The sequence below is a fragment of the Micromys minutus genome (assembly GCF_963924665.1).
Source record: "Micromys minutus genome assembly, chromosome: X".
NCBI lineage: Eukaryota > Metazoa > Chordata > Mammalia > Rodentia > Muridae > Micromys > Micromys minutus.
Genome location: NC_137970.1, coordinates 100610832 through 100633998, shown reverse-complemented (window position 1 = coordinate 100633998; position 23167 = coordinate 100610832). Strand labels below are relative to the sequence as shown.

The window sequence follows — 23167 nt, the reverse complement described above, 5'->3', positions numbered from 1 at the left end:
GGCTTAAGTATACACTGTTTATAAAGAATGTAGAAGTGAACAGTAACACACAGGAATTTAACCCAAATTTCCCTTCTTTTTTGCAAATTGCATGGAGTAACTGCTATCTCCATAAGCTTCATGCTTGGTACTAGGTTTGCAGAGACACTTCTTTTTACATTTTTTATTAGGTTATGTATTTACATTTTAAATGTTATCCCCTTTCCCTGTTCCCTCTCTCCCATCCCTCCTTCCCATGCTCTTATGAAGATGCTCCTTCTTCTATCCACCCACTCCTACCTCCTCCCCATGGCCATTCCCCTACACTGCGGAAACAAGCCTTCACAGGACCAAAGGCTTCTCCGATTGATGCCAGACAAGGCAATCCTTTGCTAACATATGCAACTGGAGCCATGGGTTTCTCCATGTGTATTGTTTGGTTGGTGTTTCAGTCCCTGGGAGCTCTGGGGGGTATGGTTGATGGATATTGTTGTTCTTCCCATGGGGTTGCAAACCCTTTCAGCTCCTTCAGTCCTTTCTCTAACTCCTCCATTGGGGTCCTCATGCTCAGTCTGATGGGTAGCTGCAAGCATCTTAATCTGTATCAGCAAGGCTCTGGCAAGGCCTCTCAGGAGACATTCATATCAGGTTCCTGTCAGTAAGCACTTCTTGCCATCAGCAATAGTGACTGGGTTTGGTGACTGCATATGGGATGGATCCCCAGGTTTATTTATTTGTTTACATCCCAAATACTGTTTCTGCTCCTGGTCCCTCCCTCACCAAGTCCCTTCCCCTGGTACCCCCTCCCTTCTCCTCTGAGTGGGTGGGGCCCCCCCATGGCTATTCCCCCACACTGGCACATCAAGTCCCTGCTATACAGGGCAGCTGTGAAGACTGAGTTGCACATCTGTTGCATATGTGCCAGGGTGTCTCATCCTAGCCTGTGTATGCTCTACTAACATAGTTCAGATTCTGAGGGCTCCCAGAGGTTCAGATTTGTTAACTTTGTTGGCTTTCCTATGGAGTTGCCCTGTACTTCAGGGCCTTCAATTCTTCCTCTAACTCTTCCATAGGTGTCCCTGATCTCTGTGTAATGATGTTTGGCTGTGGGTCTCTGTATCTCTTTCAATCAGTTGCTGGATAGAACCTCTCAGAGGACAGTTATGCTAGCATCCTGTCTGCAAGCATGACAGAGTATCATTAATAGTGTCAGGGTTTGGTGCTTGCCCATGGGATGAATTCTGAGTTGGGCTGGATATTGATTGGCCTTTCCTTTAGTCTCTGTTCCACTCCTTCATTTCTTTTAAATGGGACAAATTTTGGATCAAAAGTTTAGTGAGTGGGTTGGGGTCCCTATTCTTCTGCTGGGGGTCCTGCCTGGCTACAGAAGGTAAGCTCTACAGGTTGTGTTAGGCATCTCAGCTAAGGTCACCAGCACTGACTCTTGGAAGCCTCCCTCATACCAGGCCTCTGGGACTTCTTAGAGATTCTCCATTTACACCCACCCAAGTCAGCTGTAGATTTCCATTCATTCTCCTGGACCTCTGGGACTCTCTTCCCACACCTAACCACGAGGTCCCATTCCCCCAAACTTTCCATTCTCCCACCCAGTTCCCTTCCTCCCTCTCTCTCCTAAGACTATTTTGTTTTTCCTTCTAAGTGTGATCCAAGCTTCCTCACTTGGGTCTTCTTATTTAGTTTCTTTGGGTCTGTGGGGTGAATTGTGGACATCTTGTACTTTATAGCTAATGTCTACTTAGAAGTGAATACATACCATGCATCTCTTTCTGGGTCTGGGTTACCTCACTCAGGATAATATTTTCTATCCATTTGCCTGAGAAAACAGCATTCTTTGTTTTTGGTGTTGGCGTGTTCATATGCCATATTATTTAGATTGTTTGTGATGCCTTATTTTCTTTTTGACTTTTGAGGTAGATGGAATTATTTGCTTATATGGACTGCACAAAGATAATGTGTTTCATTATGTAATTTTCATACTTTACACATGTGTGGTTCTATTTTCTCATGAAACTCTTTAGGATCGAGAGTTCTCATCTTTAGCCAGATGACTCGACTGCTAGACATTTTGGAGGATTATTGTATGTGGCGTGGTTATGAGTATTGTCGACTGGATGGACAAACCCCACATGAAGAAAGAGAGGTGAGGATAAGAAAGGGAAGCAAGACATCAATAAATCAGCACTCAGCTGCACAATATGTTTCTTTTTTTACTGGATATTCTCTGTATTTACATTTCAGATGTTATTCCTTTCCTCCTGCTGCTCCCATCTCCCCTTCCCTTGCCTCCTTGAAGATGCTCCCTCTCCCAACCACCCTATTTCACCTCAGTGCCTTGGCATTCCCCTACACTGGGAAAATGACCCTTCACTGGACCAACGGCCTCTTCTCCCATTGATGCTAGACAGTGCTACTCTCTGCTGCATATGCACCTGGAGCCATGGGTCTCTCAAGTGTGCTCATTGGAGTTCCCAGGGACTAAAACACCATATGCCTCTTTACTGTTGTTTTAAGCTTTGGCGTGTTCTATTGACTAGTGATACTGACTTTCTCACTGCCACCATATTCTTTCTTCTATCATCACTCTTCCACACTTAGTTTCCATTCCACTGTTTTTTCTAAACCATCCCAGGCTCTTCAGTGATATGCTTTTCTAAGAACACAATCTCTTTTATCCACTGCCCCACTGATTACCGTTTCTCAGACTGACTCGCCGGCTTCTGATTATGTGTTTCTTTCCTATTCTGAATTGGTATCCCATGGTGGACTCTCACCATTTGTGGAGTCTAATGGCAGTCATTTGGCTGATTTATGACCAACCAAGTCTAGTACTCAAGGATCAGTCTTGGCTGTGGAGGTCTTTTGAAAAAGTGAAGTATGACAAAATAGGAGTAGGTACTTATAAGTGTCTTTTTTATATTTGGAAATTCTTGCAAGTTTTTAGGTTATCCATCACAAAAATCATGACTGAAAGGCTTTTAAAACCCGTTAAATCACTTTGTGGATGGCTGGCTTTGCTGTTTCTTTCTCTCTTTTCTATGATCCTTTAGGTCTCTCTCTCCCCCTCCCTCTCCTCCTCCTTCCCCTCCCTCTCCTCCTCCTCCCCCTCCCTCCTCCTTCTCTTCCCCCTCCTCTCCCCTCTCCTCCCCCTCCCTCCCAACTCTCTCTCTCTCTCTCTCTCTCTCTCTCTCTCTCTCTCTCTCTCTCTCTCTCTCTCTCTCTCTCTGTCAAAAATACCTGTTGTTTGGGGCAAATGAACAAGATTTTATGGTATAGTGGAAATGCCCAGAACTTGGTATTGAAGACCAGATTTTTAGCAATAACACCACCACTTTCTAGTGGCCATTTAATTCTATGAGCTTCAGTATCTTCAATAGTATCATAAGGGTAAAATCGATACTAATGCTTCTTCCTGATGATATAGTGAAGATTGGTGGGTATAATACGTACAAACAGTTTAAAACCACATAGTGCACTATATTCTGTGTGACCGGAAATTGCACACAGGTCTTCCTATCTATTTAGGGCACTTTCTCAGGCCACTGGAGTCTCAGCCCAGGTTCCTCTACTTTCACAATTCCTCCCATTGACAAGGCTTTCTGGCTCTATGTACACCCTTATTGAAGATTGGGCATTTTACCAACAGCATACAAACTTTTATGCTAAGGTTTCTCTGCTACCAATTAAAAAGAAACAGTTATGGTAACTTTTACACATAAAAAGGATACTTAAAAACTTCAATTATTTCCCACCTTATAGTTGGAAGTTCTCTGAGACAGTTACTTGAAACTTTTGTTGACTTAGTCCTGAGAACTCATTTCTTCATTAAGCATAACATCTTTAGTACTGTTCAAGATGAATGCCATTTCTTGCTAGAATGAAAAGGACACCAAGACAGTATTTAGTAAGAATTACTGGGACTCAAAATGCCAGTTGTCACTTCTGACCTATTTTCCTGCTCGTTACCTAGCTATATGGAAATCCCCCTTTTTTTTGTTTTGTTTCATTTTTTCCTGTTCTGTTTCTTTCTTTTATTAATTAATTATTTTATTTATTTACATCCCAAATGCCCCATCCTCCTTCTCAGAGTTCTTGACTTTCCCCTTCTCTTTGCCTTTCTCTCTTTTTTAAACTCCAAGTGCTATTCTTTGTTCAGAGATTTTTGACTTACAGGCACCACATTTGAATACAGAGACCTCAGAGCCATTTATTCTTTCCTCTGGGAGATGTCCTGTTTGTGTTGCTATTTATACAATCATTTCATGTATTTTTATATTTGATTCCTTGCTCTGTGAATCAGCAGTGGAAATTTTTGTCTCCTCAATAGTTCTGACATTTGCCCTTTCTCTGTGGGTAAACTCAGATAGCTAGGCATCTGACTGAATTGGTTTTACTTTTGTAGGGAAAGGACTTAACATTTAGCAAGAAGCTACTATAAGCTAGGCACCTGGTGGTTCCCAATGATTCTCTCAATAATCTGGGTAAGGTACTGATAAACCTGTGCCACATTAAATTGTGTCTCAGAAGAGTTAAAGGCTTGTGTTTCAGATGTGTATATACGGCCGAGTTGTGCTTCACTTCCAGGTTTTTGCAATTTTCTTTATACCAGGGTGCCTATCACTGCACTTTTTTGCATTCTGTACCCCACAGTTTCGTGCTCTACTGATGGTAGTCATGCTGGGCACCTTGTCTGACAAGAGTGTAGACCATTTTCTCTATTGCATTAAACATAACCGTGCATTTTGTGGCTATATAAGTAATATACGAGTACTGAGAGATTTACAAAATCAATTATCTCTGGGAAATCTTTATGAGAAATAATATGTAAGAAATTGGTACCATACTATATAGGTGCTGAATACAAAGTTCAGTATATTAGTACTTTTAATCAGGATTATATTGTGCTTTTTCAGTAAAAATAATAACTATATATAGTTTTAGGAAAATATTTAATTTTAACAATGTACTATACACAATATGTCCCTTTATTGCTGATGATTTAGATTGTTTCCAATTTTTCACTGTTGTAAATAATGCTACAGTAAAAGTCATTATACATAAATCTGTACACATCTCTGATTATTTCTTTAGGGTAAGTTCCTGGAAGTGGAATTACTGGGTTAAAGGCTCTTGGTGCATGTTGTCAACTTGCTTTCTAGAAAGGTTGTTCCAATTTACACTCCAAGAAGCAATATCCCCCTGTTTCCTCATCAGCTTTGCATATTATTATTTTTACTTATCCTTAAAATATAATTATATTGTTCGTTTTCATCTATTTAATTACTAGTGAGAAACTAACATTCTTGTATATTTGCATTTATTCTGGAAGTAGAAGTTCTTTCAGGTTCACTTTTATTGGATATAGTGTTTTTCTAATTAATTTCTATAGGAAATTTGTATAGAAGATATTAACATATTAATTTTAAGAGTCCTTTACTAGATATTCCTGGACATGTTGTCCAAATTTTCTTGATTATTTTCCCTTTGTCATCTTACTGACATGGGTCATCTTACTCTCATTTGCATTTCTCAACTTTTCTCTCCTGATTGATCTTAGCCACATCTTGTTTATCAGTCCTCAGAATGATATTGACATTTCTGCCATGTTACCCAAAGATATAGTTCAGCCTTTAATCATTTAGAATAGTTTCACTATTATTTTCAAACAATGCAAATGAATGATTTGTTTAGTAAAAATTATTTGTATGATTGTTCTATGTTTGTCTCTATTGGTTAACATTTGCAAATTTCACCTTTAAAGACGCAATTTCTCTAGCAACTTATACAGTGCAGTGTATAGAGAAATAGCTTAAAGATGGAAGAATGTTATAAAGTATTAGGTTATAGAGAATATTATATACAAAGTATAAAAAGTATTTTCAGTGAGCATGCTAAATTTTCTCTTTCTTAAAAATTGGAATGTAATTCAGTTTTTCTCTTTTTAATTTTCTTTGTTAATTAAAAAAGGAAGCGATAGAAGCCTTCAATGCTCCGAATAGCAGCAAATTCATCTTTATGCTGAGTACTAGGGCCGGAGGACTCGGAATTAACTTGGCAAGTGCTGATGTGGTTATCCTGTACGATTCAGACTGGAATCCACAGGTTGATTTACAAGCTATGGTTAGTAACATTTAATGATACCAGGAAATCTTTGAACCTCAGAGTGCTACGGTTTACATAGAACGAAGGTAATGAATGATTACGGGGTAACAGCTGTGGAGTGATTTTTGTAGAGGGTAGAATTAAAGTTGCTGAGTTAATTGTGAAAACAAATAAAAGAAATGAAAGATAACAGATATGCTTCAAATAAAAATGTAAAACTTACATATCTATGTATATATCTATATTCAATCTTTATCTATGTATCTATATCTAATTTATATCCATATCTATGTATGTCAACTTTTCCCTATTCTTGAGTATTGCCAAGGCTTTCTGAGTTTATTTTAATGAGAAGGATTAAAAATTAATCTCATTATTTTGCTTATATATTATAACAAGTTCCAGGCCAACTGGGGCTGCATGGCTAGACTCTGTTAAAAAAGTCTTTAGTACTGAAACTTGAAAATGTTAGATTTTAGCATCTGTAATAAAATAATTGGGATGAATAAGTGAAAAATGTAAGAAAGGGAAATGCGCTGCTTGAAGATATCACTGGAAAGCGTGTGCGTGTGCATGCATGTGTTGTGTACAGTTGTGTGGGTGTGCATTCCTGACACAGCACAAGAGGAAGTTTGAGACTGACATGAGGGTGTGTTCTTCAGTTGTATCTCTATCTTATGTTTGGAACAGGTTCTATTGAACCTGGAGTTTGCAGCTTTGGTTTGACAGGTTGATCAGTGCCCCAGCTCTGCTCCAAGTCTCAGCCCCAGTGCTAGAGTTGTCAGTGAGCGCCACCTTGCCTGGCTTTTATGTGGGTGTTGTAGATCCTAACTTAGGTCCTTATACTTGAACAGTTAAGTACTTTACCCACTGAGGCATTGGGTTTTCTTTCTCTCTCTCTCTCTCTCTCTCTCTCTCTGTGTGTGTGTGTGTGTGTGTGTGTGTGTTTAAAAGCATGTTTTTATCTTACCTTTTACTACAATCTTGTCAATCAGAGATTACTGGCTGGAGTTTAATGTTTTAGATATTTGTAGCATACTGAATCCTCTTTGAAAGTGCCTTATTGAAACATTTGGTCATTGGATTGGGTTGTTTTTACATTTCCTACAGGGACTGTTTTGTTTCTTTGAGTCTCTCCCCCTCCTCTCTGTTCTCATTTGCTCTCTTAGGCTCTGCATTTTAAACACACTCTCCACATGCTTATATTTTGCCAGAAGTTGCCACCTGCCACCTTTGCTAATTAGAAACCATTGGAGCAATTCTAGAATCTTAAAATTATAAAGATCTCATTAATATTTATGAGCCTTTACTATGAATCTGAGAATTGCCTTGGTAAGCAGACAGAACCGCTTGATGATGAGATAAAGCAGACTTTTGTTAACATAGCAGCCCTTGCTAACTGCTTTGCTTTAAAAAACTATCCTTGCTCCTCTTGGAGATGTTTGCATTTAGTGAGTTAACGTTACCTAGTAACTCAACGCAGAAGCCCGAGCTGCTGTTTGTTCTCATCTTAAAGAGGATTTGCCTTATGACATTCTGGAAGTTTCCCAGTAGCAGCACAGCACACTTTGAAATTTCTTTGTTCCCAGAAGTCTTTGGATATCCTTAACATCCATCATCCTCCTTTCAAAAGTGACAGGTTTAGAGAGATTGAAGTCTAAATTTTATTTTCAGATATTTATAGCATTGTGGTTATATACCTAAGTCTTTTCTACCATCTCCAGCACCTTACAGTTGGATTTTTCTCTGTTAGGATCGTGCACATCGCATTGGTCAGAAGAAGCCAGTACGAGTCTTCCGTCTCATCACGGACAACACAGTGGAAGAGAGGATTGTAGAGAGAGCTGAGATAAAACTGAGACTTGATTCAATTGTTATACAGCAAGGTATTTCTATGTAGAAACTTCATTAGTTTGAGGGGGTGTAAAATACATTAATTTCCATCAAAGGATACTGCTTTTCAATAAAGATTGACTGAAAATCTCAACCTTAGTGAAATAAACTTTTTTCCTTTCATTTTTAGCTCACATTATAATTCAGTTGTTTCTTTCTTCCCCCTTCTTCCTCCAAACACTCATATATATATATATATATATATATATATATATATATATATATATTAAAATGCATGTATATGGGTATGTGTATGTGTATATATGCACACACATGTACATCTTGCGCTTTCAAGTTAATGGCCTCTTTTAAATTGATTTTTACATGCATGTATACATATGTATATTCCTAAATATAACATGCTCAGTCTATATAATGTTACCTATATGTAAACAATCTTTGAAAAGACATTTGTTTTTTTAATTGAACAACTTTATTTTAAAAAACAAAGATAAATGTACAAATTTTAAAAGCACTTTTGCCTAATAGTAAATGAATACATTTTTGTTAGTACTTGATTTTTTTAAAGGTTTGATAGTATGCCTTAAAATCCTACTAGTTACAATGAGCATAAAGTACATGTAAAACAAGATGTAACCTGGAAATAGTCAAAGTTTTCTTGGTGTGTAAAGATTAAGCATAATGATTTTTTTTTTTTTTTTTTTTTTTGGTCTTTGTTTTTCTTGAACTTCGTATAGTCTGTAAGTTGTTTCTGGGATGTTCAGAGCTTTCTGGGGTAGTACCCAATTATCAGTGACTGCATATTATGTCTGTTCTTTTGTGAGAGGGTTACCTCACTTAGGATGATATTCTCTAGATGCATCCACTTTCTTAAGAATTTCATAAAGTCATTGTTTCTAATAGCTGAGTAGTATATACCACAATTTTTGTATCCATTCATCTACTGAAGGACATCTGGGTTCTTTCCAGCTTCTGGCTATTATAAATAGGGCTGCTATGATCATTGTGGTGCATGTGTATTTGTTGTATGTTGGAACTTCTCTGGGGTATATGCCCAGAAGTGGAATAACTGGATCTTCAGGTAGTAGTATGTCCAATTTTCTGAGGAATTGCCAGACTGATTTCCAGAGTGGTTGTACCAGTTTACAACCCCACCAACAGTGGAGAAGTGTTCCTCTTTCTCCACATCCTCACCAGCATCTGCTGTCATGTGAATTTTTGATCTTAGTCATTCTGAATGGTGTGAGGTGGAATCTCAGGGTTGTTTTGATTTGCATTTCCCTGATGACTAGAGATGTCAAGCACTTCCTTAGATGCTTCTCCACCATTTGATATTCCTCAATTGAGAACTTTTTGTTTACCTCTGTACCCCATTTTTTAATAGGGTTGTTTGATTATCTGGTGTCTAGCTTCTTGAGTTCTTTGTATACCTTAGATATTAGGCCTCTATCAGATGTGGGGTTGGTAAAGATCTGAAAAGACGTTTGTAATCTTTGTAACTTAACTCTGTGCCCTCAGTACATGAAATAAATTCATTGTGTTATACTTGAATGTCAATGACATGACTTTCATAGTATTTTATACTATTATTTAGCAGAAAAATATTGGAAAATTTAAACAAATATACATCGATGCATCTTTCCATGCAGAGAAGTAATCTGAAAGTGAAGAAACACAAAAAAGCACTAACAGAATATTGAAATAGGATCTGTGGTAGAAGAAAAACTTCCAGTTACTTATTAAGTAGATAACAATTAAACTTATCAATTTTCTTATAAAGCTGCGTTAAGTGTGATTTAGTCAGATGTGTCTGATTAGAACCACTATACTGTACTTTCTTTGAAATATAATTGAATGTATTTCATTTTGATTGTTATTAGGACGACTCATTGACCAACAATCTAACAAACTGGCAAAAGAGGAAATGCTACAAATGATCCGTCATGGAGCCACACATGTCTTTGCCTGTAAAGAAAGTGAGCTGACAGATGAAGACATTGTAACTATTCTGGAAAGAGGGGAAAAGAAGGTTAGTTGAACATAGCACCGTATTTCCATAGTGGGTTATTTACATTTCCACATATATGTTGTGTTTGGGTTGAACTGCATGTTTCAAATTAACTTAGATTCAAATTCCTAAGAAGCATTGTCTTTGCCAGCATAGGGCCCTGCTTTACTTTTTTTCTTCTTATTTTAAGGCCAGCAACACTAGCATTAAAAAATCAAGTGATTTTTTTATTTCCTCTTGAAAATAACCCTTGTATCTCTTACTTAATCACGGAGGGATGGACTTTATTGTGTGATTTTTTTTTTTTTTGCACTATAAACATACAGTACAGCCAGTTGAAAGTGTTTTGTAAATGGTGTGAGACATTAAATCATTCTTTATCAAATCACCCTAAGTGGTTTTACAGTATTGCAATTTTATGTCCAATGTGGCCATTTCACAAATGATGCTTAATTTCAAAAAAGAAGAGAAGGGAAACAGAATGCTCTAATGATTTTCCATGTACTTATCACACTTTATACTTAAAAAATAATCATCACAGCTTTGTCTCACCTGAAACTCTCAGTATTTTTAATAACGTCAGATATTAAATATCCAGTAACTACTCAAACTTTTAAGTGGTTCATGGCTAGTTAGTTGTACTTAAAGTAGTATTTTCTATTTTTAAAAAGTGCAGGCAGGTTGTCCATAAGCTCACCCACTCTGTGTATTTTCCCCCAATTCACTTGGTTAAAAAAAAACTGGGTTGTTTGCCTTTTGACTTAATCATTGTGTAGGTTTTGTGGACTGCGTATCTACAGCTTTTTAAAACATGTTCCGGATTGTCTCAGTTCTTATGATCTTTCTATACCAAAATACTGGAGGCTGACTGACCACTTTGTAGGGAAAAAAGATGTTTGGAAGTTTAAGACATTGGTGCTAGCTTTGGCTTCCAGGGGTGGCCTTGTTGAGACTAACATTATGTGGTGGGAGCCTGTGGGCACATGGAAGAGGAAATAAGAGAAGTGCAGGAGAAGATTTTCTGATTTTATAACAACCCATTGTCATAGTAATGAATGCATTCCTACAAGAGCTAGAGAACAGGCCTCTGAGACATAACTAACCTCTGAGAGAAAAACCTTAATCTCTCTTAAGGACATAATCAACCTATCTTTGATGTTTTACCGATTCAGTACCATTACAGTGGGGACCAAACTTGCAGTTTATAACCTTTGGGAAAAAAAAAAAAAAACAAGCTTTCAAAAATATAGTAAATATATATCCTGCAAAGGTTCAATCCGATTCTCAAAATGCTTTTGTTTTAAAGGTCATAGAACAATCTTGTGTTACTATGTTTTATCACAACGTGCAACAAAGTGCTTTAGCTTAACTTTTCCTTTAAGATAGTACTAGCAATTTCTCTCATTAAAATTACACAACGGAAATTGTAATATCACTACATCTTTTGTGATAAATATCTTGTAAAGAAGCCCTGAATGAAAATATTTGGTTTCGATTTTTTTCAAATCGAAAAAGTTGAGAGAAGTTAAAATTTTAGGTGTATGTGTGTGTGTGTGTTTGTGTGTGTGTGTGTGTGTGTGTGTGTGTGTGACTGGAGATAGAATGTAGGGCCTTGCATGTTGCATGTAAGTACTCTACCACAGATTTTATCATTATGTCAAGAAAAATATGCTCTCTCTTGTATTCTTTCCTTCTCCTCTCTCTATCAGCATTGTGTTACTTTTAGAATTTTTGTTTTATTATTTTATTTATTTTACATGTATGGATATTTTTCTGCATGTATGCCAGCATAAAATGTGGGTGCCTGATATTCCTGGAGGACACAAGAGGGTGTCAAATAAACTTGGATTGGAGTTATGAGTGAGCCGCCATGTAGGTGCTGGGAGTCTACAGGAGCATCAAGTGCTTAAACTGCTGGGGCATTGCTCCAACACTAGCATTTCATTCTTCCCTTGTAACTTAGCAGGGTAGATGTTTCATGTCAAACATGGCTTCCAGAAAAATAAAAACATTCACATTTTGTAAGTTGATACAGTACAATATACAACACAGTACAATACAATAATATCGATAATTTTCTCATTTCAATATATTCAACTTTAGACTGCAGAGATGAATGAACGCATGCAGAAAATGGGAGAGGCGTCTCTAAGAAATTTTAGAATGGACCTTGAACAAAGCTTGTACAAGTTTGAAGGAGAAGATTATAGAGAAAAACAGAAGGTAACTTAACACTTTCAGCTATTAGGCTGCCAAGTTTTAATTTTCCCTTGTTTTTTTATTTTATTTTATTTTATTTTATTTCTTTTGTTGTTGTGGTCATCGACATTGCTGTTTTTTTAGTTTAGTTTTGTTTTTTGGAATGTTTGTAGAGACATTACTGGCCTGGCAATTTGAAGTCTGAACTATATCAAAAGTTCCCTTAAAAATTGGAATTTGGGAGCATTTTGGATTTTAGATCTTTTTGTTCAGATAGGGATGCTCAAGTTTTACTCCTTTTGTTAGTGAAATGGAGTATAGGAATGTACTTTAGACCCTGATCTCAAGCTGAAATATCATCTCTATCACTAGGTAATACCGTTGGCTACTTAGCTTCTTCATGTACCAAAGATAGATTCTAGTAGGTATACAGAGTGACTTTCATTGACAGAAGTTAATTTTTGTAAAGTAATTAGCACTGTGCCTACAAGTGAGTGTCTTAGTTGCTTTTCTTGCTGCTGTGATTAAGAAAAAATCAAAAGCAACTTACATGGGGCTGGAGAAATGGTTCAACAGTTAAGAACATGCATGCACTCCTCTTTCAAAGAACCTGAGTTCAATTCCCAGCATCCATGTCAGGTGACTCATAATCTCTTAGAACTCTAGCTCCTTAGATCTGTCACCTCTGTCATCTGTGTACCTGTCTACACACACACACACACACACACACACACATACACACACACACACACACACCTAATTTGAATAATAAAATGTCCATAAAAGAAAGTTAAAGAAGGGATAATTGTTTATTTTGGTGTACAGTACAAGGTACTAAGTACATCATGCCAGGGGTATCAAGGTAGTAGGAACTTGAAGTAGTTGATCATATTGCATCCACTGTCAGGAAGAAGATGACAATAAAGGCTTTTGTCAGCTTACTAAGATAGTACAGCATTTAATGTTAATATATGCATTACTTTACTTATTGAAATGTTAACAAACAAACAAGCACAACTTGCAAAGTGTAGTGGTACTCTCCTTTAATTTCAGCATGATGCAGAGGCAGAGACAGAGACAGGGCTGAAGAGGGACAGAGGGACAGGGGCAGAAGGGCAGAGGGACAGAGGGGCAGAGGGACAGAAGGAAGAGAGACAGAGGCAGTTTCTGTGAGGCTAGCCTGGTCTACACACTTAGTTCTAAGGCAGTTAAGGCTACATAAAAGAGAGACCCTGTCCCCAAACTCCCAAACCAAACCATACCAAAACAGAACAAAACCAAGCAAGACTTTAACTTCCCAACAAAATCAAATGGAAAGAACATATAACCCCTGTCTCTGACATACACCACCCACTCTACAATCAACATCTTATGCCAAAGTGGTACATGTGTTACAATCATCAACATACATTAACTCATTGTCACCCCAAACCCATAATTTACAACAGGGTTCTCTCTCTCAGGGAGGTGTTATTCTATGGCTTTTAACAAATACATAGGCATCTACCATTATAATATCATCAAATATTTTCACCACATTTAAAATCCGTTGAACTTTACTTGTCCTTACCTGTTTTCTCTTGGCTCATGACAAGTGCTCTTTTTTTTTAAAAAAAATTACTGTTTCCTTAGTTTTGTATTCTTCAGAATGTCATACCATTGAATGAAGCCTTTTAGGTTGACTCCCTTCATTTAGTGATATATGTTTCCTTTGTCTTTCTTCATGGGTCAATTGCCCAATTTCTTTTTAGCACTGAGAGAGAGTCCACATTCTGAATGCATTGCTGTTTATTTATTCATCTACCTACTAAGGAACATCTTGGTTCTTTGCAAGTTTTGGTAATTATGAATAAATCTGCTGTACAGAGCTGTATGGAGAATGTCTTAAAAACACAAGATTTTGATTCTTTTGGGAATACCAGAGAATATGCTTGTTGAGTCCTATGCCAAAAGTAGGTTTAGATTTATAAATCTAATTAAATATAATTCTGCCAAAATGGCTATGCCATTTCACATTTTCCCAGCAGCAAATGAAAACTCAGCCCACATATACCCCAAAGATGCTTCAACATATAATAAGGACACATGCACCACAATGTTTATAGCAGCCTTATTTGTAATAGCCAGAAGCTAGAAAGAATTGAGATGTCCTTCAGTAGATGAATGGATACAAAAATTGTGGTACATTTACACAATGGAGTACTACTCAGCTATCAGAAACAATGACTTTATGAAATTCTTAAGAAAATGGATGCATTTAGAGAATATCATCCTGAGTGAGATAACCCAGTCACAAAAGAACAGATATAATATGCAGTCACTGATAATTGGATACTAGCCCTAGAAAGCTCTGAAGAACCAAGAAACTACTCACAGACCATATGAAACTTAAAAACAAGAAAGGCCAAAAAGTGGAAGCCTCAACCCTTCTTAGAAAAACAATAAGTGTATAGCACCCTCTCAGAGTAGAGTACACCTAGACATTAAATCATCATTAATTCAAGATCTAAGAATATAGCCTTGTGTCAATTCTTGGCATTTAAAAATCATTATGTTTAATCTTTACACACCAAGAAAACTTTGACTATTTCCATGTTACGTTTTGTTTTACATATACTTTATGCTCATTGTAACTAGTAAGATTTCAATGCATACTATCAAACCTTTAAAAAAGTCAAGTACTGCCAAAATATATTCATATAGTTTTATGTCAAAATACTTCAAAAAATCTGTACATGTATCTCTCTCTTTAAAAAAAAGGAAAAAAAGAAAACTCAGCCCACATCTTTGCCTGCATTTTGGTGCTGTCAAAGTATTGGCTTTTCACCCTACTAAAAGATATATAGTAGCTTTTCCTTATTTTATTATGCAATTTTAATTTTTGAGATTATAATATAATTACATCATTTCCTCTTCCCCTTTACCTTCCAAATAAACCCTACCTTGTTCTCCTTAAAAAAATTGACATCTTAAATATATAAATACAACCTGCTCAGTCTCTAATATGTTACTTTTAAATATGTTCTCAGGGCTGACTATTTGGTACTATAAATCCAACCCATATACTCTTGCCTGGAATAGGAAGGCTATTTCTCCTGCTGTTAGCATTCCTTTGTTACCTGTAGTTCTTTGTGTAGGGTTTAGGACATAAGAACTTCCCTCCTGCCTATGTTAGCATGCCTATCAGTGTTCTTGTTCAGCTTGTATTTAGGCATTCATGTTAGTGAAACTTCATGGGTGTGTAGCTTCTTAGACGTTTCTAGGAGACATAACCTCACAGCAAACTTTCTCTTTCTCTGACTCTTAGAAATTTTTATCCTTCTGCTTGGGGTTTCCACTGTTGTGAAGAGACACCATGAGCAAGGCAACTCTTATAAAGGTGCTAGCTTACGGGTTCAGAGGTTCAGTTCATTATCATTAAGGCAGGAAGTGTAGCATCATGATCCCAAGGCAGTCAGGAAGAGACTTCTTACTACTGGCAGACAGGAGCAGGCCCTCTCTTTAGCAGTGGGCAGAGCTTCAACACTAGGATCCCTCAAAGCCCTTCTACAGGTGACACACTTTCTCCAACAGGGCCACACGTTCTCCAACCAGGCCACACCTCCTAATAGTGCCACATCCCATGGGCCAAGCATATTCAAACTACCACACTTCATCTTCTGAAATGATCCCTGAGCCTCAGGTGCAGGAGTTGAGTTATTGGTGTCAGTTGGGATCACGATCCACAACTCTGCAGGTTGATTGGTTAAAGGGTTATAGTTTTTTATGATGATCTCTGTTGTAAAGAGAAACTTACTCACTGTAGGGTGATAGCTACATTGTATCTGTAGGTATAAGGATTAATATTCAGAATGCAGCTAGGACTTACGTTAGTTTAGTAAAGTGGTAGTTGTAGGTTCTCTGTAAATATCAATGGCCTCACTAGCCGTGGGTAGTTGGCTAGGTTTCCAATACTAGACATGATTTCCTCCACTTGAGTAAGTTTTAAGTCCGATTAAAGAGCCGTTGGTTGCTTCCAACACCCTCAGGGCTATTGTGCCCTGCTGGTCATCAATGTGGTTTATAAGTATCATCACTATGCGGGACTGTTAGTTGCCTCCCTCTTTTGGAAGTTTGCATGGCTCCTTCTAGTACCACAAAAGCTAGTCCTCAAGGAGGCATAGCTCTCAAGGAGGAGGCATTCATGCCAGCTTCAGATCAGGGATCTGTCCCTGAAATGCATGGTATCTTCAGCAATGGGGACTTTCCTTTTACTTCTAGGGGGTAAGCAAGGTTAATAGCAATATCCTGAAATATTTTGGGAGCCTCTGACCGACAACTCAAAAGAGGAATTCGATACTAGCCTGGGCTACATGGTAATATCTGCCCCCCAAAAGACTGGTAGTGTGTTAGACCTTGTCAAATAGTTCAGTGGGTAAAGGTAGGTGCTGCCCAATCTGATGCCCTGAGTTCAATCCCAAAGCTCCACCAGGCAGGAAGAGAGAAATGACTACCAAGAGTAGTTGCCCTCTGACCCCCACATGCATACCATGGCACACCTCTACACATATAACTATAAAAGATTTTTTGACGAGTGTGATAGGTATAAGAATAAGTGTATGAGAAATGATCATGAATCAGGGTAGTTTTATCTAGCTGGGTGGTAAGTGGTGCACACCTTTAATCCCAGCGCTTAGAAGGCAAAGACAAGTGAATCTCTGAGTTGAGGCCAGCCTAGTCTTTAGAATGAGTTCCAGGACAAATAAGGCTACAAAGAAATAAGACCGAAAAGAAAAGACAGAAACGTAGCTAATGTGAGCCTGAGGAGCAAGTGAGTAAGCATCATTTATCCATGATCTCTGCTTTGAGTTCTTACATTGACTTCCCTCTAGGATAGACTATGATCAGAGTGTGTAAGCCAAATAAACACTTTCCTCTAAGAAACAAAAACAAAACAAAAACAAAAAAAAGGAATTCTCATGCCTGATGTTGGGGCTTTATTGGATAAGTCTGTGCCTCTTGGAACATTGCCAGCTGGGATGAGATGATTTCATTTAAGCTATCTATGTGTATTTATACACAGGTATATAAATATATATATATGTATATGTATTTTTAGGTAGTTACTATATGATTCTTTGTGACTTTTTCAGATACCCTTACTGTTATTTTATCCTTCTCTCTCCTCTATTTATCTGCCTCCCCTTCTCTAATTAGAGATCTCTCTATTTCCCCCACTTCTTCCTTCAGCTGACTTGTACCCTGATATCCCATTCTCTATTTCTAAGATGTGTAGATTGTTTTCTCATTTTAATCTGAAATTTCTTGATGAGACGTTGAACATATTTTCACATGCTTCTTTGATTTAAATCTTTTATTTTTCTTTCAATGGAATTGTTTTCTTTGTTTTTAGCTTGTCAATATTTGAATACTGAATTTATTTTAAACATTTATTTACTTATTTATTATATGTGAGTACACTGCAGCTGTCTTCAGACACACCAGAAGAGGGCATCCTATCCCATTACAGATGGTTGTGAGCCACCACGTGGTTGCTGGGAATTGAATTCAGGACCTCTGGAAGAGCAGTTAGTACTTTTAACCAGATTTGTCTTTCACTAATATTTTCTTCCCATGTTAGATTATTTTTTATTCTTTTAGCCCACATTGCATTTTTTTTTCCTGTGTATGTGCTTGGTCTCTTCTACTATGTGAGAGCTCTCCAGCTTTTGTTTCTCTTTCATGACCTAGATGCTTTGGAGAAGCATTCATCAGTTATTTGTAGTTTGTCTCTCACTTTGCGTTTTTTTTGGATAGTTTTTCGTGCTTTTACTGAGATTATGTATTTTGAGCAAGAATATTCCAGAAGGGATGTTGTGTTCTGTACATATTATCAGATATTAATATATGTGAATATTAACCAGTATTTTTATGTGTAATGTTAACCTTCTTCACTTAGTGGATGCAGAAGGCATCTGCTGAGTTTCTTTCCTATGAATTTAGTATTTTTACTTTTGTAATTGATAACTATCTTGTTAAGGAAGTTGTCAAGCTTGTATGCAATGATCTTAGCATCTGCTGGGGGAATTATTGTCTTGGTGTTTGCCTGAGGGCAATTTTGTTATTCCACATATATTTCCTACTTGGGAATTTCTGTAAGAAGAAGCTCCCCTTTCTCTGTCAATTATTTCTGTTCTTGTTTATTTATATCACTGTGGATTCATATCTGTTTGGTTTAGATGTAAAATAGTCTTTTTTGTTGTTGTAGCTAAAACTGGACCATTAAACAGTTTCAAACTGATAGAAATGATGCTTTATTAAAGAAAACTCCATTTTAAATCTTGGTTTTACTGAAAAATGAGAGCTGAACCATTTTAAATTGCATTGCACCCACTATACTGACAAAGCTTTCTTGCTGTGGTCTGCCTCCAATAGGTTTTTGTTTTTGACTTATGTCTGTTTTATTTGCAATTTAACTCAGACTGCTTTGTGCTTTATCCTACTTAGATGGAGGTGATGGCCTTTCTGCACAGGGTGGAAATTGCCTGCCTAATATGTTTTTTAGATCTAATTATATGATATGCCTTTTATTTATTCTCCAATTATTCCTATGGCTTACTGGTACTAAGATTGTTTTATAAAGTAGAAAAAAATATCAATAGAACCTAAATATCATTGGTACTTCTTTTTCTCATTCCTGGGACCCCTTTATGCTCAGCACATCCTATACTCCTGAATTATATCCTTAGCTTCATTCACAGTTTTAGAATAAAATTAGTGTTAGTAAAATACTTGTGTATGTATAACAGTCTTTACATGCTTTGATTTCTAGCAAACATCATAATTTACAGATAAAAATACAATTTATTTATTTTTATTTTATGTTCATTGGTGTTCTGCCAGCATGTATGTCTGTGTGAGGGTGTCAAATCCCATGGAATTGGAGTCACAGACAATTGTGAGCTGCCATGTGGTTCCTGGGAATTGAACCCGGATCCCTTGGAAGAACAGCCAGTGTTCTCAACTGCTGAGCCATCTCTCCAAGCCCAGATAGGATATCTTAATGGTTATGATGATTTTTATAATTTAATGTCTAACATTAACAATAATAGCCACAAAGTAAGGGTTTCTTTAGAATATTTTCATTTGAGATTACATTTTATTTATGTGCATTCATGTTTTGTAGATAGGATCATAAATTAAGTTGACCTTGTTTCTGAAGAGAATTGGAAATCCAAAGGTATATTGTTTATAAATCTTAGAAATTTAAGTTAAGGTATACTTCCATATATGATTTGTTGAATCAGTAACATTATTTTACTTGCATGCCTAGTATATTAAATCATAGTAGCTGAAATTAATCCTCTATAAATTGACTTGAATATGTTAGTGATAATATACTTTCACCTAAAACAAGCCAATTCAGTATAATTTATTCTGTTTTTAAAAGTTCAAAAACTGGCCTTTAACATTTATTTCAAATTTCAGCATCCAGACTTTCAAACAAACACTGATTAGATGGCCAAATACATTACTTTTAAAAAGTTAGTTTCAAGTATAAAGTTTTACTTTTGAAAGGTTAACTTATATGTTATTTATAAAATCTTTTTTGTAAGTATGTATATGTGTGTTCACATTAATGTTGGTGTACATGTATGTTCACATGTATATGGATGACAGAGGTTGATATCTGATGCCTTATACACTGAGGCAGGGTTTCTCACTGATTGGGCTCACTTGATTGCCAGCTTCCTCTGGGGGAATCCTCTGTTGCCATTTTCTGTGCTATTTATAAAATTCTTTCCCTACATTATTGTCACCCAATACATGAACTCATTTGGTACAAAAGCCCCAGTTTATCTCCTTTACTGTATTCCTTCCCTCTCTCCTTCTTTCCCACTGTTCTTTTCTTCCTTTGTTTGGTGTTGAACCCTGGGCTTCTTACATGCTAGGCAAGTTCTCTATCATTGACATACATCTCTAGCTCAAGATGCGGCTATTATTTTATTTAGGCACCACATTATAATTTCTTATAACCTTTTAGAGTTAGAAGTTGTTAAAGGCCATTTACTCTAACTTTTCTTGTAATTAAGAAATCTCACTTTATAGGGTGGGCAAGATGGCTCAGGGAAAGCATGACAACCTGAGTTCAGTCCTTGGAATCTGTATGATGGAGAGAACCAACTCCTAAAAGTTGTTCTCTGATCTTCTCAGGTGCGACACGGAATGGACATGCATGCACACATACACACATGTGCACACACACATAAATAAACAAATATGATTAAAAAAGAAATCTCATTTACAGCTTGTCCAACAGATGACAGCTTGTGCTTGGATTCCTCCCACTCTCAGGGTAGTTCCTTTCAGTGTCTGCCCTTGTGTATTCTAGGCAAACAGTCTACCGCTGAGCTACACCCTTAGCTGTGTTAAATTATATTGCATAATGGTGTTGTTCTTGTAAGATTGCACATTGGTTTGAATCTTAAGAATCAATAAATAAAACTATTCTTTGCTATTGCACAGACTTTGACTTATCTACCTTAACTTTGGGATTTACTTCTCTGGACAATGTGAAAACTTATAGATCCATAACCACCTTTATTATTTTCATTATCCTTAGGTTTTTTTTTTAGCTTTTAGGATTTTCATTTATTTGGTAATATGTTTTTTTTAATTAAACAACTTTATTTTAAAAACAGATATAAATGTACATATTTTAAAAGCATTTTTGCATAAAGCTATATGAGTATATTTTTGTCAGTACTTGATTTTTTTTTACAGGTTTGATGATATGCATTGAAATCTTACTAGTTACAGTGAGGATAAAGTACATGTAAACCAAAACGTAACATGGAAATAGTCAAAGTTTTCTTGCTGTGTATACATTAAACATAATGATTTTTTAAATACCAAGAATTGCCACAAGGCTGCATTTTTAGCTGCTCTTGAATTATTAGTGATTTAAGGTTTAGAGGAACCATATTATCCAAAGGTTTCTTAAGTGTTCTGGGGGATTGAACCAAGGGCCTTGTGCATGATAAGCAATTGTTCTGCCACTGAGTCACAGGCAGCTTTGCCATTCACCTTTTGCCTATGATGCCATATTGAAATCTACCTTAAGTTAATAGGTAGGACAATTATTGATACATGAATGGTCTTTTAAAGGCCCCATGGCTCATTTTATTTATTCCCTAGGCTAAACACTAGGAAATTGAGGAAAAACAGGAGTGAGAAAATTTTCCCTTGGATTCCAGAACTTTGGTGTTGTCAGTTTTGTTTGTCGACTAGTAAAATGCATTTTCTAGCTGACAGTGGGGTAGGTTTTATAATGTTGGAAGTTGATGGTAATACAAGTTTCCATGTGCAACAATACCTTATATTTTACTGTTGAAGTTACTGCGTTTGATGTTGTGGCTCCAACCCAGGGCCTTACACAAGTTAACCAAGTTAACCATACATGGCACTACTGAACTAGATTCCTAGATCCTTTGTGACCATATTTAATCCTACAGGTAAGTAGTAAGTATTCTCATGCAATGAAAAGCAGAAATAATCCTCAAAGGTATATGACCAGTGAAGTGCTAGGATTCAGACCTTTTCCCACTCCACTACAGCTTACCTCTCTTGAAAGTCCCCTTTGAACATTTTTTTCTTGATCTGAAGATGTGGCTGTCATGCTTCTTCTTGTCATGTTCTCGCCTGACCTATTGTATGTTTAAAGTTACCAGAATCAATATTACTTTTCTTTTAACGAGAGTTACTATGTATTTACTTAAATTGGCATTAGATGCTAAGCAGATTGTGTGGATTATTCTCAATTAAGGAGGGACTAATTTTAAAATTATTTTCAAAAGTGCAAAACAACAACAATAACAGAAATGTCTGTGCTCTTTAACTAGATTTGTAGCAGTGTGATGGAACTTTGCAGGTAGAAGTGGGATTTATGAAGCAGGTGTTAATTGGCTCTAATTACTGCCTTTTTGCATGTGCTGCTGAGGAAATAGTTTGCAGTAATTAAACCTCTTGTTCTTGCTTGTTGTGTGTAGCTTGGTACGGTGGAATGGATTGAACCCCCTAAACGAGAACGCAAAGCCAACTACGCAGTGGATGCCTACTTTAGAGAAGCTTTACGTGTCAGTGAGCCAAAGATCCCAAAGGTAAAAACAGTACAGGGCCACTTCTTGTGTGATGCTGTAGAATTTTCTTATAACATGGTTTGTGATTCAGATTTTCTCATCACTTCCTAAAATATAACAACGTAGCAAAAATGTGATGAGAAGCAGCTATATGCATGGGTTCTATTTATTTAATTTTCCCAATGTACAAAAACCACGAGAGTGGCTTATATTAGCTGTGCTTCATAAAAACCAATATGTATGTATGTAATAGTATGTAATATATTTTTCTCTCACAGGCTCCTCGGCCTCCAAAACAGCCAAATGTTCAAGATTTTCAGTTTTTTCCGCCACGCTTATTTGAGCTCCTGGAAAAGGAAATTCTTTATTATCGGAAGACTATAGGTTACAAGGTAATTTTTTAAATTAGTGTGTTATAATATTTTAAAATTATTGTATTTGTTATGAGTGTTTTGCCTGCATGTGTGTCTGTGCATCATACCTGTGTGTGGTGTCCATACAGAGCAGAAGAGAGTATTAGATTCCCTAGAACAAGTTACCGGTGGCTGTGAGCCACTGAGTGGGTGCTGGGAAATGAACCTGGAAAAGCATCAGATATTCTCAACTGTCAAATCATTTCTTCTAGGCTCAATAATTTTTTGTGTACTGTTGTAGAATTCTTTTATAACATGGTTTGTTGTTTTGATTTTCTCATATTATTGCTAAATCATAGGTCCTATTTATAAAATATAACAACACAGCAAGCACTGGTTAAAATAGACAATGAATGCTATTTGCTATTAAAGAATATAAGAGCACATAACAATGATTTGAACTCCTAGTAATGATTCAACTTTCAAATCACTCAAAAGGGACACCTAATATTTCAGTGGAAACACCTGTAATATTA

General features: G+C 36.7%; 1 protein-coding gene across 2 annotated transcripts in view; it reads left to right on the top strand.

Moving 5' to 3' along the window:
• Positions 1-23167, top strand: part of SMARCA1 (SNF2 related chromatin remodeling ATPase 1) — a gene marked incomplete at both ends in the record, with an annotated part of 74714 nt that overhangs the window by 23580 nt on the left and 27967 nt on the right. For both annotated transcript variants that reach the window (XM_080909673.1, XM_080909672.1), the window contains 7 exons: positions 2019-2140; positions 5965-6117; positions 7853-7985; positions 9834-9982; positions 12065-12184; positions 22189-22299; positions 22557-22670. In XM_080909673.1, the coding sequence (XP_080765799.1) occupies positions 2019-2140; positions 5965-6117; positions 7853-7985; positions 9834-9982; positions 12065-12184; positions 22189-22299; positions 22557-22670 (902 nt within the window). The remainder of the gene's footprint in view (positions 1-2018; positions 2141-5964; positions 6118-7852; positions 7986-9833; positions 9983-12064; positions 12185-22188; positions 22300-22556; positions 22671-23167) is intronic.